The 17,881-nt window shown below is 37.9% G+C and overlaps 1 protein-coding gene across 1 annotated transcript in view; it reads left to right on the top strand.

Annotated features, from left to right (window-relative positions):
- Positions 1-17,881, top strand: part of DCDC1 (doublecortin domain containing 1) — a gene marked incomplete at both ends in the record, with an annotated part of 430,017 nt that overhangs the window by 373,842 nt on the left and 38,294 nt on the right. Inside the window, 4 exons of the mRNA XM_082844001.1 lie at positions 134-287; positions 3,684-3,842; positions 4,973-5,173; positions 11,200-11,293. Coding sequence (XP_082700127.1) covers positions 134-287; positions 3,684-3,842; positions 4,973-5,173; positions 11,200-11,293 — 608 coding nt within the window. The remainder of the gene's footprint in view (positions 1-133; positions 288-3,683; positions 3,843-4,972; positions 5,174-11,199; positions 11,294-17,881) is intronic.

The raw sequence follows: 17,881 nt of genomic DNA, 5'->3' as shown, positions 1-17,881 counted from the left end.
ATACTTAGAATGTATTCTCTTAGACCAAATAGCTGGAAATTTTCTGCATTTTTATTTGAACACGTGTTTTCAAAATCCTAGTGCTCTGAGGTCATAACTAATATGTCCATGCAATTTGTGCATTTCTCCTCAGCTCTTGTTTTAGAAGTCCAAAGTGACATTGTGTTGGGAGCCAAGCTTGTTGTGCGGAAACCAATTTTTGGAGAAGAGAAGCAAATTATAGAACCAGAGGAAAAGCAAGTGCAAAAAAATGCTTTAACATCGGGAAATGCTTCCAGTGAAATTCTGTAAGTAATCAGTGTGGCCAGAAAAGTTACCTGGTTCCTATTTGAACTCAGCTCATTAGCTCAGTAACACCACAGAGCCCATGCAGGGAACCCACGCCAAGTTTGTGAAACTAATAGAAGTTGAAGAGCTAGTATTTAATTAGTTTCCTGGCAAAAGGATAGAGCTGGAGCTTCAGTGTTCAACAAGCACAATGATCTACTTTCAGTAATTTTGATATGATGTTGCTGTTTTTAAAAGACTGGAATCTTAGAACTGGAGACATTTATTTAAGGAATTCATCATGTTTTTGTTTCCATAAACATGGACTTCAGGAACAATTATGCTTCTTCCTTAATGTAGGTTCAAGTTGAATGCATGTTAATATAAGTTATCATCCTGGATTGCTGAAATAGCTTTCTGATTGGTTTCTATCTCCATAATCTCCTCCTGCCAATTCACCTTGAAGTTTCATCTATAGACAATCTTTCTAAAACACAATCCTTTTTATACAGTTCTTCAATGGCTACCTATTGCAGACAGAAGACAATGTTTAGTCTGGAATCCCAAGCCCTCCTGACCCTGGTCCAGGCCTGTCATTAACCCTTATTTGTACCCCCATGCCCACCTCCACTCCACACTTTTTCTTTGTGCCACATGAACTCCAAGCTCCAGCTTGGCAGCTACAAGCTGTCTCTGGGCTGCGGCCTACTCCACTGAGGCACTGCTGCAGGCCTCTCACCACATATTCATTTCTCTCCAGCTGACTTGCCCCGTCCTAGGTCTGTGGAAGGATTCTTTATCATTGAAATCAATCATGACAATGACTGTACTAGCAATGTACTTATCAGTTCCCTCCCCTCTACTCCACCAACCACCACCAATTTGGGAATTCCTTGAGGGCAAAAACTCTATCACACGTGTTGTGTGAAGACCAGGATAACTGACTTTTGTCATCATTTACAGAATAAATGAAGGAATCATTGAATTAGTTTCCAAATTATAAAACCAAAAATAGCAAGTCAGTTACTATTGCAATAACTGAAAATTAATTTGTATACAAATTAATTTTCATTAATCATTGGTATACAAGCTGTTTTAAACAACTGTTTCTATCCTTAATTACAAGAATATTAACTTTTATGTTAAGAATCAAACTTCCTCATTTTGATGGGTAGTTCATCTGGTCCTACATCCTGACACTAACAAAGGCACCAGAAAGCCTTTTTCAGAAAGAGTGATTTGACCTATATTGTATCTTCCTCAATTGTTAGAGAATTGGCCACAAACTTTTCTAACATTCCCTTTTGTTCTTCTTCTAAAGAATGTATCTAGCCTCTGAGTTATTATACTGCACTTGGAAAAAAATAAATAGAAAGTAAAAAAAAAAAAGAAAGAGCATCTTTGAGAGCAAAGATTCTTGTTCTGATTCATAGATTTCATCAAGGCCTGAAATCTTTGAGCTAAAAGTCTTTGAGTCCACTCAAAACATAATGCAGGAGCATGGTGACTTAATAATACTGCACTTCATATTTGAAAGTTGCTAAGAGAGCAGATCTTAAAAGTCTTCATTACAAGAAAACAATTTTTGGAACTATCTGCAGGGATAGATGTTAACCAGATATATTGTGGGGATCATTTTGCAATATATACAAATATCAAATCATTATGCTATATACCGAAAGCTAATATAGTGTTATATGTCAATTATACCTCAATTAAAAAAAAACATAATGCAGGAATCTCCTGCACATTCTAGGCAAGCTCGTTTGATCCAGCCTCTTCTTGAATACTCCTAGGAACAGGGAGATCACTATTTCACAAAGCGGCCCATTTTAATGTTGAAATAATAATTCAGAATACCTCTATCCTTCTATAACTCCATTGGTAAAGTAGACCCTACCCCACCTCACCCAGTTTCCATCACAATTTCCTGTTTTATTCCACTTGTGATATCCATTGTTTGTTTATTCATTTACTTATCTACTGTCTCTCTTCTTCCCACTAGAATGTAAGCTCCGTGAATCCTGAGAACTTAACTGTTTTGTTCACCACTATTATCCCCAATACTTAGAACTCTGTGCCTACAATATAGTAGATGTTTAAGAAATATTAGTTAAAGGAATGAATGATTAAATAATGACTAGTTATATGAATGAATGAATGGACATGAATCAATAAAGCAAGATGTATTTTTAAATGGCTGTTCTAAAACTAACTTGACTGTCCTTCATTTGCTTGGGAGCCGAGGAGTATATGGATATCCCAAGTTAGAAAATCCCATCTGGATTTGGAGGAAGAATCTTGTTATGTCTAAGAATGACTTTTTTTTTTGTCTGTTTCCCTCAAAGAAATTGAGTTGGTAGGAAAGCTGTGCTTTTTATTTTCAACACAAGATGGCACTGTTGTTTCTTTAACTGTTAATGAGCTTTTTGTCTTCAGAAGCTGCTTGTGCTGCAGCTCTGAATAAGGCTGTTGTTACCCACCAATTTCATATCCACATGTAATACTTTCGTTACATTTGAAAAGTGTATGGTCTGCTCTGCTAACGCAGGAATTGTCCCTGGAGATTTGGGTAATTCGATATTGCTTGCAGTTACATCAAATTACCGCAAGCACCTTGGTGACCACAGCCTACCCCAGAGAACTTTATTTACACATATGCACATTTAGAGTGCTGAAGTATGCTTGCCTGTATATTTACCCTGCCTTCAGCAGAGCAGTCCTCAGTTGTGTCATGATCCCACGGAAGCAAGTGTACCCTAAACAGTGCCTGGGGATTTGATATATTCAGATCTGCATGGTGGTTATGTTTCCATTCACGATTTCATCTTAATAAGAGGCCACAAGGCTGACTCAGTTATTCAAACTATGCCTGTTTACTCTAAGTGTTTTTGTGTATTATTCTCTATCAAAACCTGGCATGTTTGTGCTGGTGCTATTTGAGTCTCTCTAGATTTTTCTATTGAGAGGAAAAGTTATTAAGATTCCTTAACATTGTCTAATGAGTAAATTTTATGAAACCTAGTAATCTAGGCTGTGTGTTCCAGACAGAATTATGACACATTTATGGAGTAGGCAAGAGTCTCATTACACGTTTGTTATGAATTTCCAAAACTACTGAGTAGTGTTAATCTTAGTTTTGAAATATAATACACGACCCCATTTTCTTCCTGAGTAAATATAACAAAGATGAATGCTGCTTATTATGTGATTGAGGATTCATTTGCAGCTTTATATTAAAAAATCTAAATTGTGTATTAGTAGGATGTGAATTTGCAGTGTTAGGCACCATTATGGAAATATGACTTCCAGATCCACCAGCATCATTCAGGATATTATCAGACTACACCTCAGAGAAAATTCTGTGAGTATAAATCAGATTTCTTAGACTTCTGTTTCCTTCTGAACCTTGATAGAGATTCACATGCAAGAGCCCATCTCCGAATGAAGGCTTGTCACACACTTCTCAGGTATGCCTGGCAGGAAACTTCTCATAACTTTGATGAAGATGACAGTCTTCCAAAGAAAATGGAAGAAGAGCCCTTTGAAAATGTGGAACCAGAGAAGAAATACAGGTAAAAAGTTGCAAGGGATTCCTGTTAGAGATTTCTACCTGGTCTTAGATTCACTCACTTTAGGGCAAAAATATTACTGAAGATTTACATTACTGTTAGTTGCTCTTTACATCAACACACACATTTTTGTGTTTCTTGTGTTTTTGACTGAAGTATTTACAAGTACTGGTGGCAAGTACCTTCTCACTTTAGCTGTGTAATGTAATTTCTCGTTCACTGGTGTCTTTTCTATTAAAAGGTAAGCTCATCCGTCTTTGCCTCCTGAGAACTTAGGACAGAGCCTGTATATTAGTTGAATGAATGTGTAAATGAACTTATGAATAAGCATGTAAAATGCCTTGATGTCTTTAAGAAATTGGTAAAATGCAATTTCTTCCTTTTTAACTTTATTTTTTCTTTGGTCAGTGTCCAATGAAATGACAGGAATCTATAGTACTTGGTATTATTCCATAATCTTTATACATTTACTTAATGTTATAGCAGTTTACATGAATTAAACAGTTTTAGCACTTCAACACTTAGCATTAGTCCATGCACATAGTAGAGACTTAATAGACATTTACAAATTAATTGCCAATGCATTGTGATTTTTAATAAGGTTTAATAAGTCTGCTTAATGCCTTAAGAGATATTTAAGTATGAGATTCCTTTGAATTAACTTATTAGTGTATCATTATTTTGGTTTATGATATTTTATGAGTTGTTAGGGAAGATTCAAAAACTTGGAGAATGGGATTCTGTTTGCCAGGGATTCTGTAGATAGAGGATAGAAATGATCATGATTTGAACAGAACTCCTTTATTTCTCTCTGTTCTGATTCATTGCCCTGTTCCTACTCCTACCTCTTTTTCCCTTTAAATTATCTCAAGTGGATTTTTTCTTTGCTGATGAATTTCTCATGTTCTCTTGGATAAATATTTATTTCTAATATAAAATAAACTCAGAATTCTACTTTTTACATCAGCTTGACAGTGCAAAGCAAGTAACATCGCTGCTGTCCTGATGATAGTGCTTCCACATTATAAGTGAATTTGGTTCATGGCGGGTCTCTTGCCCACAGAACTTGCTATCTCCAGCACATCAGTGCACAGGACATTTTTCTGCCACTAATGGGATTTTCTTTATCTCAGCCATTCTCCAAAACAGAGTAAACTGCAGAAGGTGTGCCACCAGCAGTTTGAATACAGAGATGGACAAATTATAAGCTATGCTTCTCCTCAGCTAGTCTTGGGGGTGCAAGGCCCCAGCCTGCGTTCAGGCATGGAGGTTGTTTTGGTGGAGAAAAAAGCAGATGATAGTCATCAACACTGGAGGTACAAGGAAGACAGCAGGTAAACCCATTATATTTGGGCCTCAATATATCAAAGGGTGAATAGGAGCCTAAGAGATCCAGCATGGTCCCCACAGACCAGGCAGGGGTATATTTGAGGACTTTGGATTTTCTATTTAATGTGGCCAATAATATTTTTAACCTACTCAAGGAAGAGAAAGATTGTGAAGTCAAACGTAAGTGCTCAGTAGTCTACACACAACTCATCCACTATAGCTTCAGGTAAGAAACGTGAACTCTAGCCTACTAGGTTCATAGTTGTTTTTTTTGTTTGTTTTTTTTTTAAAGAAGATGTTGGGGGTAAGAGTTTATTAATTAATTAATTAATTATTTCTGTGTTGGGTCTTCGTTTCTGTGCGAGGGCTTTCTCTAGTTGTGGCAAGCGGGGGCTACTCTTCATCGCGGTGCACGGGCCTCTCACTATCGCGGCCTCTCTTGTTGCGGAGCACAGGCTCCAGACGCACAGGCTCAGTAGTGGCTCACGGGCCTAGGTGCTCCGCAGCATGTGGGATCCTCCCAGACCAGGGCTCGAACCCGTGTCCCCTGCATTAGCAGGCAGATCCTCAACCACTGCGCCACCAGGGAAGCCCCAGGTTCATAGTTTTAATGGGCCATTGAGGTCAAGAGAGAGCTAGACTCTCATCTAACTTATTTGTGTGATTTGAAAACATCATAAAATCAAGTAAGAATTCTAAAAAGTCCCATTTAAAAAAATTTGCAGTACTTTTCATTAACACAGTCTTCTGCGCCGCCCCACATGCATGCCTTCCCTCTCTCCCCTACTTCCATCATATAACCAACTGATGTGGCTTCCACTCACACAGTGAAATCGAATTGAATTCTTACCCTAATCAGATGAATCAACCCAGTGCAATGGCTGGCCCTTGTTTGGATCTAGCTTGAAGCCCACCACTGTCAAAAAGATTAATTCTGAGACAATCAGAAGAAATTTAAAATAGTCTGGGTACCAGATGATATGAAGGAAGTCTTGTTAATTTTGTTGGGTGTCATAATGGTTTAATGGCTATGTTTAAAAAAAGTCCTGATCACTTGGATGTATATTGTAGTATTTACAGATAAAATTAAGAGAGATCTCAGCTTTGTTTTAAAATATTCTAGCAAAGCAAAATTTTTTTTAATGGGGACAGGGGGAGGGGATGAAACAGGCATGGCAGAATGTTGATAACTGTTGTGTCTGTGGCGGTTTCTTATACATTTCTCTCTGGTTTTGTGCATGCTTGAAATTTCTTTAACAAGAGAGATGACAACTCCTTGGTTTTTAGATGGTTTGCTTCAAAGTCTACCATTAGTGTTATATGGTGGGGCTCCAGGGCCCTCTTCAGTCTCTTGAAATACTACAGAAAATGTGTTTGTGTATCTGTGTAATACTTTTTTTTTTCTTTTTCTGGGTAAGAGCTGTGAAGATGTGTGATGCAAAAGGCTTAGGGGATCGCTGCTTTGAGAGAGACTGTATAATCTTCAGCAGGCGGCAGCAGAGGGCCCAGCATGGACAGGAAAGGAGCTAGCCTTCCTCTGCTCACTGTCTGAGATTCCGAGCTGCCAGCAAAGAACACATGCAGCCTTGTTTCAGAGACAGCTGAAAAGCCAACCTGTAGACAGACCTGGTGAATGTGTTCTTTTGCCCCATTTATCCTAGCTAAGCTGACTTTGCGACAGGGGAGCTAAGAAGCCGGCTTTTGGCCCTGCGAATGGTTTGCTTTGTGGAACCAGAATTCATTCATTTAGCTGCAGAAGATTATCAAGGGCAGTGGTTTAGGTGCCGGTGCTTTACCAAAGAACAAAACATAAAAATTCCTGCCCACGAAGCTAGTGCTACCCCATCTCTACATTTCTGGAATTTAGAGCTACATCTTACTGCCTTGGCTTTCTGTATTATAGTAGAGGTCCCGCTTGAGCCTAAGTTGGAATTCGTGTATGGCTGAAGGGCTATAGGGTGGACACGCATGGGGAATGAGAGGAGTGACCCCAGGCACTAGACAGCCACACTTGATAAGTTTAACTCAGGAACATTTGGTCATCAGAAGAGAGAGCAAGTTCTGAGTCCCGCTCAGTGTCTGTACTGCTTTTGGTTTTCACCCTAAGTGCTGTGGGGAAATCAGGAGGACAGGAAGGCTGTTTAAGTAAAAACAAAGAGAAGCTCGCCTAAAACTCTAGGCACTCCCTTACTGCTTTGGAAAATCTAACCACATGTAACACCAAAGAGGATGGTCTCTTCCGATTTCCTTCCACTTTCCAGAACGCTCTGCAATGTTGTCGTATTGAGGCCTTCCCATGTCAAGCCGTAGAAGAGAGGGACAGTTGGAGGGAGATGGTGGTATTGACTGATCGCTGGCTGGAAACTGTAGGGTCCAGAGAGAAGAGGTGGAGCCGTGAGGGGGAGGGGCAGTGGGACAGGGTTCGCTCCCGAACACATGGGTCACCGTTTAGGGACTCCCACAGACACTTGGGCAGGAGAGGTTTTGCAGAAGTCTTGATGATTATATGTGGACATTATTCAAAGGAACTTATGTCCCATGGCAGAAATGTCTGTATAGTGACAGTAATTCTGAGCTTTCTTCTACATTTTCCCTTGACATTTTTCTTTTTCGTGTAATTGGGTGTTGAAACCCATTTGTTCTGATAAGCTGGTGAGGCCTGGAGAACCTTGGGTTACACTACGTAGCAGAAACCTGTAGAAAATTCCATTTATGTGAAACATAGTCTTTTGATCTTCCATATTTTTCCCAGGCAGTAAATTAGCATTTATTGAGGCAACTTCCCAATCAGAATTTGTGTCAATAGAGCAGAAGCCCAGTAGCTCACTGCCAGCATGACGGGAGGTGCCAAGTGCTATCACTGTGCCTAGAATTTTCTACCATTAGTCCTTTCATTCAGTCCTTTGGGTCTTGAATTACTTTTTCATTTTGGCCTTCTATTTAAAATAGAGAATAACTAGAAAATCTGATATCTTAAGCAATTATAAGCAAAACCTCGTAAGGGAAAGTTTGACTATGAGAACAAGGCCTAGCTGGGAGAGCACATGGTCTAGGAGTGTAGTATAAGAAAGTAGTATAAGAGCAAGGGGGCACTGGCGGGCAGTAGGAGCTTACCAAAGACACACTTACTTGGTTTCTAGCCACACAGAAAGATGGTCCAGGTCAACTTTTGAGATAAACTGGTATCTTTCTCCTATTTTCAACCCTGGCACAATCTGAATTAATCATTTGGTCTCAAAAGGGAAATATGAAAAAAATGCCCAGGGAAAAAAATCCCCTTCAACAAGTTTCAAAATTATAAAAGGGAAAATACAGTGTCGTGGAATTCAGAGCTGAAAGAGATTTTGAAATTTTTCTAGTCTTAGTCACCTGATTCTAAAGCTAGGTAAACTGAGGCTCAAGAAGATGAAGTGACTTGTATGCACTCGCACTGTGGGTTAGTAGAAGAGGCTGTGCTGTCGTGCTGGGATATCTCTGGGACACAGAGTCAGTTCTCACACTGCCGTTTGGCACGTAGTGGGCTTTATGTAGAGGTCTAAAAGCTCAGGCTTCCTGCAGAATGTAAGCACTCCTGCGATGGGCAAGTGACAATTGACAGTCCAAAAAGGAAAAGAAAAGTCAACACTATCATGGCTGAGCATGGCACTGAAGCATGGGAGAAGTTGCTACATCTATTCTAGGCAGCAAAAACAGAGAAAGCTAGGCAACTAATCTAGGCACCTCAGTAAGTTGTTGCAGGAAATATACAATGATTCATTCATCTGACTACTACTGAGTGCCAGTAAAAATGCAAGATTCAAACTATGCCACATGCTGAGGCTACGGAGATGAACAATATTGAATACCAGCTCTCGTGCTGTGCACAGACTTGATAAATGCTAAAAAGGTATTTGATAAAATTGAATACCCACTTTGGATTTAAACTGACACTTCGTTAACTAACACCAGAAGGAAGAAACACATTGTAAGATTAATAGTGATTGTCTTAGGAATATAAACGATGTTTCAAATTCTGTTTTAATTTTTACTATATTTTCTAGTATTTTGTAAATGCTTTACAATGAGGATATTTTGTTTCATGTTCAGAGATTTAAATTAGATATCTAGAATTTTTTGTCTTGAAAGGAAAAATACGTTACTCTTATCACAGATCTCCCCCACCCCCGCTTTCTCCTCTTTCCTCCACTCCCACATCATTAAATTTTATATTCAGGACTAGTTATATTTTCCACAGCAGGAATGCCACTGCTGGTCTGTAATGTAACTATGTTGACAGACATAAAGAACTGGCTTTTTCTATGCAGACAATATCCTTGAATGTTTGGTCTATTCTTGCTTTTAAGTGATGTACGGGAAAGAACTTGAGGGTTTTAGCTCTGTACTTTGCTTTCTTTTATTTTCAGTCAAAAATTATTATTTTAGTTCCAATATTATTATATTATTTTAGTTCCAATATAAGATAACTTAGTTATCTTATAGATATATCTATATATATAGATATATCTATATCTATATAGATAGTTATCTATATAGATATAGATAATTTAGTTCCAATATTAATATATTGTTTTTATAGATATAGATATATCTATATCTATATAGATATATCTATATAGATATAGATATATCTATATAGATATAGATATAAATATATCTATATAGATATAAGTAGTTATCTATATAAATAGATATTTAGTTCCAATATTAATATATTATTTTTATATATATAGATATATCTATATATAGATCTATATATATATAAGATATAAGATATATAAGATATCTTAGATATAAGATAACTTAGTTATCTTATAGATAGATATATCTATATCTATATAGATAGTTATCTATATAGATATAGATAATTTAGTTCCAATATTAATATATTATTTTAGTTCCAATATAAGATAACTTAAAAATATTGAATATATATCTTGGACTTTTAGGGAATACTCATTTAGAAAAGAAGAATTTGAGAGAAAGCTATAAAAAAAATCACAACAATCGATAATAGTAGCTCATACTAAGTGCCATGAGCCAGACAGTATTCCACACATTTTTTATGCATTAGCTCATTATATGCTCAGGCTGAAAGTCCTGTGCGGTATGCACCATTATCCTATTTTACAGATGAGGAAACTGAGGCTGAGAGTTGTTAAGCAGGTCTTGAGATATACTCAAGATTTAAACTCAGGCATTGTGGCTCCAGAATCCATGCCCCTAATCACTCTGCCACATTGCCTCTCACAACAGCAAAACAGGTGAGGAGAGTGTCTGGGTACAATCTGGAGACAGAAAACAGGCAGTCATTTAAACAAGGGATGTTTAACATAAAGAATTATTAAGCTATGCTAAACGAGTAACTATCAGATTTTTTAAATAAAAACCTCTATACGGTACTCTAGGGCTGAGGGGGTTGAGGACAAACTTGGGATTGGGTCCCTTCCCTAAGGCTGGAGTTCAGAGCTCATTGGAAGAAGTATGGGTGCTGTCCACTGGATGGCAGGGAAGTGTGTTGGTTTGCATGGCCAGATCTGTTCTGTGGTTGCTGGGCAAGCAGGAAGTAACCCTCTGGAACGTGGGTGTGCAGCTATTGCTGGGCACGTGGAGATGCAAAGGTATGGGGCTGCTGGTACAGCAGAAGGTCTGGAGCACGTGGTGTCCATGTTGGGAGGGCCATAAGCAGTTGATCACCAGGCCAGGCCTGGGCAGTGAGGGTATTAAAGGACCGCGTGCATTCTGGGCACGTGGCTGGGACAGAGCATCCCTGGACACCCTCACTCCCAAACACTGACCCCAGGCAACAGCCAGAAAGAACAGGAGCACCCCTTTCTCCTTCAGTGTTCTTCCAGCACTCTGCACTGAGGAACCTCAACATTGTGCTTATGGTTGGGAGAAATGCCCAAAGGATTTCACATCCATTAGCACAGAGTATGTATGGAGATAAGAGGCAACACACAGATAAGGGGCACAGAGGGAGCTCTAAGTTGGTCATGCTGCTTTGTAATGGGCCTAATCCTGTTTTCCCAAGGACCTTTCACCTGGTGAGTAACCCAGACCTGGTGCTGGCAGTGTCTATGACCAAGGCTGGAGATGAAGTCTGTGGCTATCCGGTTATTGCTCAGGTAAGATATGTAGAGGCTAAAGAGTAATTATAGCCCTTTATTTAGCTAAATTTAAGGAAAGCTCCATGCTTCCTTGTTGTGGAGAAAGAAAATGGCTGTCATAGAAACCTATCTTGAATGCCATTGTTAAAATATTTACAATAGTCTGCCTAGATTTCAAATTGAACATGTTCCTGTAGCTCTGAATTTAGTTTAATCCAACAGATGGTGATTGTGGGCTTGCTGCATGTCAGGAGCTATGCTAGTTACTTAAATCCAATGGCAAGCGTGAGAAATTATCCCAATAGCATTCATAGCGTCTCAGTGGTGGGTGCAGTCAGGTGAATGGCTGTTAGATGCATGCATTTTAACTTCAGTGATTTGGAGACATAAGCAAGTCCCCTCTCACCTGGCAACGGGTGGGAAAGACCGTGGTCAGAGGAGTCTTTCTGGAGGGTGTGAGCTCTTCAATGCTAATTCTACTGAGACTCATTTGAAATATACTTTCAACATACTTTTGCAAATGCTTATAGCAGCCAAACAATTTTTGGAGACTCCAGAGAAGGCTGGCTTCATTTGAATTTTGGGTAAAGACCTATGGGGTTGGTTTTTTCTTTCCCACTTTTGTCTGTTATCCTTACTTACCAAAGACACTCCTAGACGGGTATATATTTTTCCTTGTTAGGAGGAGAAAAAGTTTAGGAGTGTCCCTGCTCTGCATTTACTTTCTGTATCCTCCACAGTATTTGCCATCTTTGTGTTGAACAGAATATACTGTCTCCAAATAACACTTGTTTTATTCCATATTTTAATAACAACGAGGCAACTTGTTTTGCAGGTCCTGAATCCAAAATTGGGATATAGCAATCTGGACAAATACCAAAGCTTAATTAAGCCTTCTATCCTGATGATAAATATGGACTAAAATTTTATTCTAGGAGACACAGTATATATAACATCAAATTTTTCCCTGTCAGGTGCCTCTTTGGCATGGACCACAGTGAGATAAAACCTTATGCAGATGCAAATTTTGTACCTTAATCTGTTACATAAAATTATAGATATGGATGTTTTCCCCTAAGGTTCCCATTTTATAAGAAATGAGTTTGATCCCAAAGTTATTTGTATTACCTTTCAAGAATTTTTTCTTTGCTTGGTGTTTCGTTTTTATTTCTTGAAGCAATCAGTTTGTGAGACTATATTAAAGTTCATGTAAAATAATAAAAATGAGACATGTTAAGTTAATGTTACTAAACCCCCTCCCTGTTCCTTGAAATATAATCTTTGTTTTCCATACCTCTGAGGGATGCTCTGTTGTTTGACTTATTAAATCAATTCCTGAGATCATTTATTTTCCTCTTCACTATCAATCTCTCCCTGGTAAAGTAGGTGTTATTCATTATAAAGTTCCTTGAGGTGTCATGATATGTTTAGTTGGAACTAATCTAGTGGTTTAAATTCCTTGAAATTGAAACTACTCATTTTTTTAACTTATGCTCAAACCAAGTTTTATAATTACAATAAAGATGCTGTTTCTAATATATAAAATGGAGTGTACTCACATTTTTGAAAAAACTTCTTGATAACCAGTGAAATGTAAATTAAAATATCAACAAGGTACTATTTTTCATTCATTAAATTGATGATGCTTTGGCAAGAATGTGAGGAAAAGAGGCAATTTCGTATAATATTGGTAGAATGGTAAACTAGAATAACCTTTCTAGAAAGCATTTGATATGATAAAGCTTTATATTATACATCACAATTTTTTTAATGATCCTATTCCGTTTTTTTTTGAATTTTACTTTATTTATTTTTTTATACAGCAGGTCCTTATTAGTCATCAATTTTATCCACATCAGTGTACACATGTCAACCCAAATTGCCCAATTCATCACACCACCACCACCACCCCCACACTGCTTTCCCCCCTTGGTGTCCATACATTTGTTCTCTACATCTGTGTCTCTATTTCTGCCCTGCAAACCGGTTCATCTGTACCATTTTTCTAGGTTCCACATGTATGCATTAATATACGATATTTGTTTTTCTCTTTCTGACTTACTTCACTCTGTATGACCATCGCTAGATCCATCCACGTCTCAACAAATGACCCAACTTTGTTCCTTTTTATGGCTGAGTAATATCCCATTGTATATACGTACCACATCAGCTTTATCCATTCGTCTGTCGATGGGCATTTAGGTTGCTTCCATGACCTGGCTATTGTAAATAGTGCTGCAATGAACATTGGGGTGCATGTGTCTTTTTGAATTATGGTTTTCTCTGGGTATATGCCCAGTAGTGGGATTGCTGGATCATATGGTAATTCTATTGTTAGTTTTTTAAGGAACCTCCATACTGTTCTCCATAGTGGCTGTATCAATTTACATTCCCACCAACAAGCAAGACGGTTCCCTTTTCTCCACACCCTCTCCAGCATTTTTTGTTTGTAGATTTTCTCATGATGCCCATTCTAACTGGTGTGAGGTGATGCCTCATTGTAGTTTTGATTTGCATTTCTCTAATAATTAGGGATGTTGAGCAGCTTTTCATGTGCTTCTTGGCCATCTGTGTGTCTTCTTTGGAGAAATGTCTATTTAGGTCTTCTGCCCATTTTTGGACTGGGTTGTTTTTTTCTCCCAATCTGAGGGTTGTCTTTTCGTCTTGTTTTTGGTTTCCTTTGCTGTGCAAAAGCTTTTAAGTTTCATTAGGTCCATTTGTTTATTTTTGTTTTTATTTCCATTACTCTAGGAGGTGGATCAAAAAAGGTCTTGCTGTGATTTGTCTCAAAAAGTGTTCTTCCTAGATTTTCCTCTAAGAGTTTTATAGTGTCCGGTCTTACATTTAGGTCTTTAATCCATTTTGAGTTTATTTTTGTGTTTAGTGTTAGGGAGTGTTCTAATTTCATTCTTTTACATGTAGCTGTCCAGTTTTCCCAGCAACACTTATTGAAGAGACTGTCTTTTCTCCATTGTGTATCCTTGCCTCCTTTGTCATAGATTAGTTGACCATAGGTGCGTGGGATTATCTCTGTGCTTTCTATCTTGTTCCATTGATCTATATTTCTGGTTTTGTGCCAGTACCTTATTGTCTTGATTACTGTAGCTTTGTAGTATAGTCTGAAGTCAGGGAGTCTGATTCCTCCAGCTCTGTTTTTTTCCCTCAAAACTGCTTTGGCTATTCTGTGTCTTTTGTGTCTCCATACAAATTTTAAGATTTTTGTTCTAGTTCCGTAAAAAATGCCATTGGTAATTTGATAGGGATTGCATTGAATCTGTAGATTGCTTTGGGTAGTATAGTCATTTTCACAATATTGATTCTTCCAATCCAAGAGCATGGTATATCTCTCCATCTGTTGGTATCATCTTTAATTTCTTTCATCAGTGTCTTATAGTTTTCTGCATACAGGTCTTTTGTCTCCCTAGGTAGGTTTATTCCTAGGTATTTTATTCTTTTTGTTGCAGTGGTAAATGGGAGTGTTTGCTTAATCTCTCTTTCAGATTTTTCATCATTAGTGTATAGGAATGAAAGAGATTCCTGTGCATTAATTTTGTATCCTGCAACTTTACCAAGATCATTGATTAGCTCTAGTAGTTTTCTGGTGGCATCTTTAGGATTCTCTATGTATAGTATCATGTCATCTGCAAAGAGTGACAGTTTTACTTCTTCTTTTCCAATTAATATTCCTTTTATAAATTTATTTATTTAGTTAGTTTTTGCTGTGTTGGGTCTTCGTTGCTGCACACGGGTTTTCTCTAGTTGCGGCAAGTGTGGGGTACTCTTGATTGCGGTGCGCAGGCTTCTCATTGCAGTGGCTTCTCTTGTTGCAGAGCACAGGCTCTAGGCGTGCGGACTTCAGTAGTTATGGCGCACGGGCTTCAGTAGTTGTGGCACACAGGCCTAGTTGCTCCATGGCATGTGGAATCTTCCCGGACCAGGGCTCGAACCCGGGTCCTCTGCATTGGCAGGCAGGTTCTTAACCACGTGCCACCAGGGAAGTCCTGTATTCCTTTTATTTTTCTTATCTGATTGCCGTGGCTAGGACTTCCAAAACCGTGTTGAATAATAGTGGTATGAGTGGACATCCTTGTCTTGTTCCTGATCTTAGAGGAAATGCTTTCAGTTTTTCATCATTGAGAATGATGTTTGCTGTGGGTTTTTCATATGTGGCCTTTATTATGTTGATGTAGTTTCCCTCTATGCCCACTTTCTGGAGAGTTTTTTTCATAAATGGGTGTTGAATTTTGCCAAAAGCTTTTTCTGCATCTATTGAGATGATCATATGGTTTTTATTCTTCAATTCGTTAATATGGTTTATCACATTGATTGATTTGCATATATTGAAGAATCCCTGCATCCCTGGGATAAATCCCACTTGATCATGGTGTATGATCCTTTTAATGTGTTGTTGGATTCTGTTTGCTAGTATTTTGTTGAGGATTTTTGCATCTATATTCATCAGTGATACTGGTCTGTGGTTTTCTTTTTTTGTGACATCTTTGTCTGGTTTTGGTATCAGGGTGATGGTGGCCTCATAGAATGTGTTTGGGAGTGTTCCTTCCTCTGCCATTTTTTGGAAGAGTTTGAGAAGGATAGGTGTTAGCTGTTCTCTAAATGTTTGATAGAATTCATCTGTGAAGCCATCTGGTCCTGGACTTTTGTTTGTTGGAAGATTTTTAATCACAGTTTCAATTTCATTACTTGTGATTGGTCTGTTCATATTTTCTATTTCTTCCTCATTCAGTCTTAGAAGCTTATATCTTTCTAAGAATTTGTCCATTTCTTCCAGGTTGTCCATTTATTGACAAAGAGTTGCTTGTAGTAGTCTCTTAGGATGCTTTGTATTTCTGCAGTGTCTGTTGTAACTTCTTTTTCATTTCTAATTTTATTGATTTGAGTCCTCTCCCTCTTTTCCTTGATGAGTCTGGCTAATGGTTCCTCAATTTTGTTTATCTTCTCAAAGAACCAGCTTTTAGTGTTATTGATCATTGCTATTGTTTTCTTTGTTTCTATTTCATTTTTTTCTGCTCTGTCTTTATGATTTCTTTCCTTGTGCTAACTTTGGGTTTTGTTTGTTCTTCTTTCTCTAGCTCCTTTAGGTGTAAGGTTTATTTGAGATTTTTCTTGTTTCTTGAGGTAGGCTTGTATAGCTATAAACTTCCCTCTTAGAACTGCTTTTGCTGCATCCCATAGGTTTTGGATCATCATGTTTTCATTGTCATTTTTCTCTAGGTATTTTTTGATTTCCTCAGTGATCTCTTCGTTATTTAGTAATGTAGTGTTTAGCCTCCATGTGTTTGTGTTTTTTACATTTTTTTCCCCTGTAATTCATTTCTAATCTCATAGTGTTGTGTTTAGAAAAGATGCTTGATAGGATTTCAATTTTCTTAAATTTACCGTGGCTTGATTTGTGACCCAAGATGTGATCTTTCCTGGAGAATGTTATGTGCACACTTGAGAAGAAAGTGTAATCTGTTTTTGGATGGAATGTCCTATAAATATCAATTAAATCTATCTGGTCTATTGTGTCATTTAAAGTTTCTGTTTCCTTATTTATTTTCATTTTGGATGATCTGTCCAGTGGTGTAAGTGAGGTGTTAAAGTCCCCCAATATTATTGTGTTACTGTTGATTTCCTCTTTTACAGCTGTTAGCAGTTGCCTTATGTATTGAGGTGCTCCTATGTTGGGTGCATATATTTTTAAAATTGTTATATTTTCTTGGATTGATACCTTGATCATTATGTAGTGTCCTTCCTTGTCTCTTGTAACACTCTTTATTTTAAAGTCTATTTTATCTGATTTAAGTATTGCTACTCCAGCTTTCATTTGATTTCCATTTGCATGGAATATCTTTTTCCATCCCCTCACTTTCAGTCTGTATGTGTCCCTAGGTCTGAAGTGGGTCTCTTGTAGACACCATATAGATGGGTCTTGTTTTTGTATCCATACAGCAAGCCTGTGTCTTTTGGTTGGAGCATTTAATACATTCACATATAAGGTAACTATTGATATGTGTGTTCCTATGACCATTTTCTTAATTGTTTTGGGTTTATTTTTGTAGGTCCTTTTCTTCTCTTGTGTTTCCCACTTAGAGAAGTTCCTTTAGCATTTGTTGTAGGGCTGGTTTGGTGGTGCTGAATTCTCTAGCTTTTGCTTGTCTGTAAAGCTTTTGATTTCTCCATCGAATCTGAATGAGATAATTACCAGGTAGAGTAATCTTGGTTGTAGGTTCTTCCCTTTCATCACTTTAAGTATATCATGCCACTCCCTACTGGCTTGTAAAGTTTCTGCTGAGAAATCAGCTGTTAACCTTATGGGAGTTCCCTTGTATGTTATTTGTCATTTTTCCCTTGCTGCTTTCAATAATTTTTCTTTGTCTTTAATTTTTGCCAGTTTGATTACTATGTATCTCAGCATGTTTCTCTTTGGGTTTATCCTGTATGGAACTCTCTGTGCTTCCTGGACTTGGGTGGCTATTTCCTTTCCCATGTTAGGGAAGTTTTCAACTATAATCTCTTCAGGTATTTTCTCAGGTCCTTTCTCTCTCTCTTCTCCTTCTGGGACCCCTATAATGCGAATGTTGTTGTGTTTAATGTTGTCCCAGA

This window comes from Leucopleurus acutus (genome assembly GCF_964270905.1).
Source record: "Leucopleurus acutus genome assembly, chromosome: 8".
NCBI lineage: Eukaryota > Metazoa > Chordata > Mammalia > Artiodactyla > Delphinidae > Leucopleurus > Leucopleurus acutus.
Note: the sequence above shows the minus strand (reverse complement) of the source record. Positions and strands in the feature narration are given on the sequence as shown.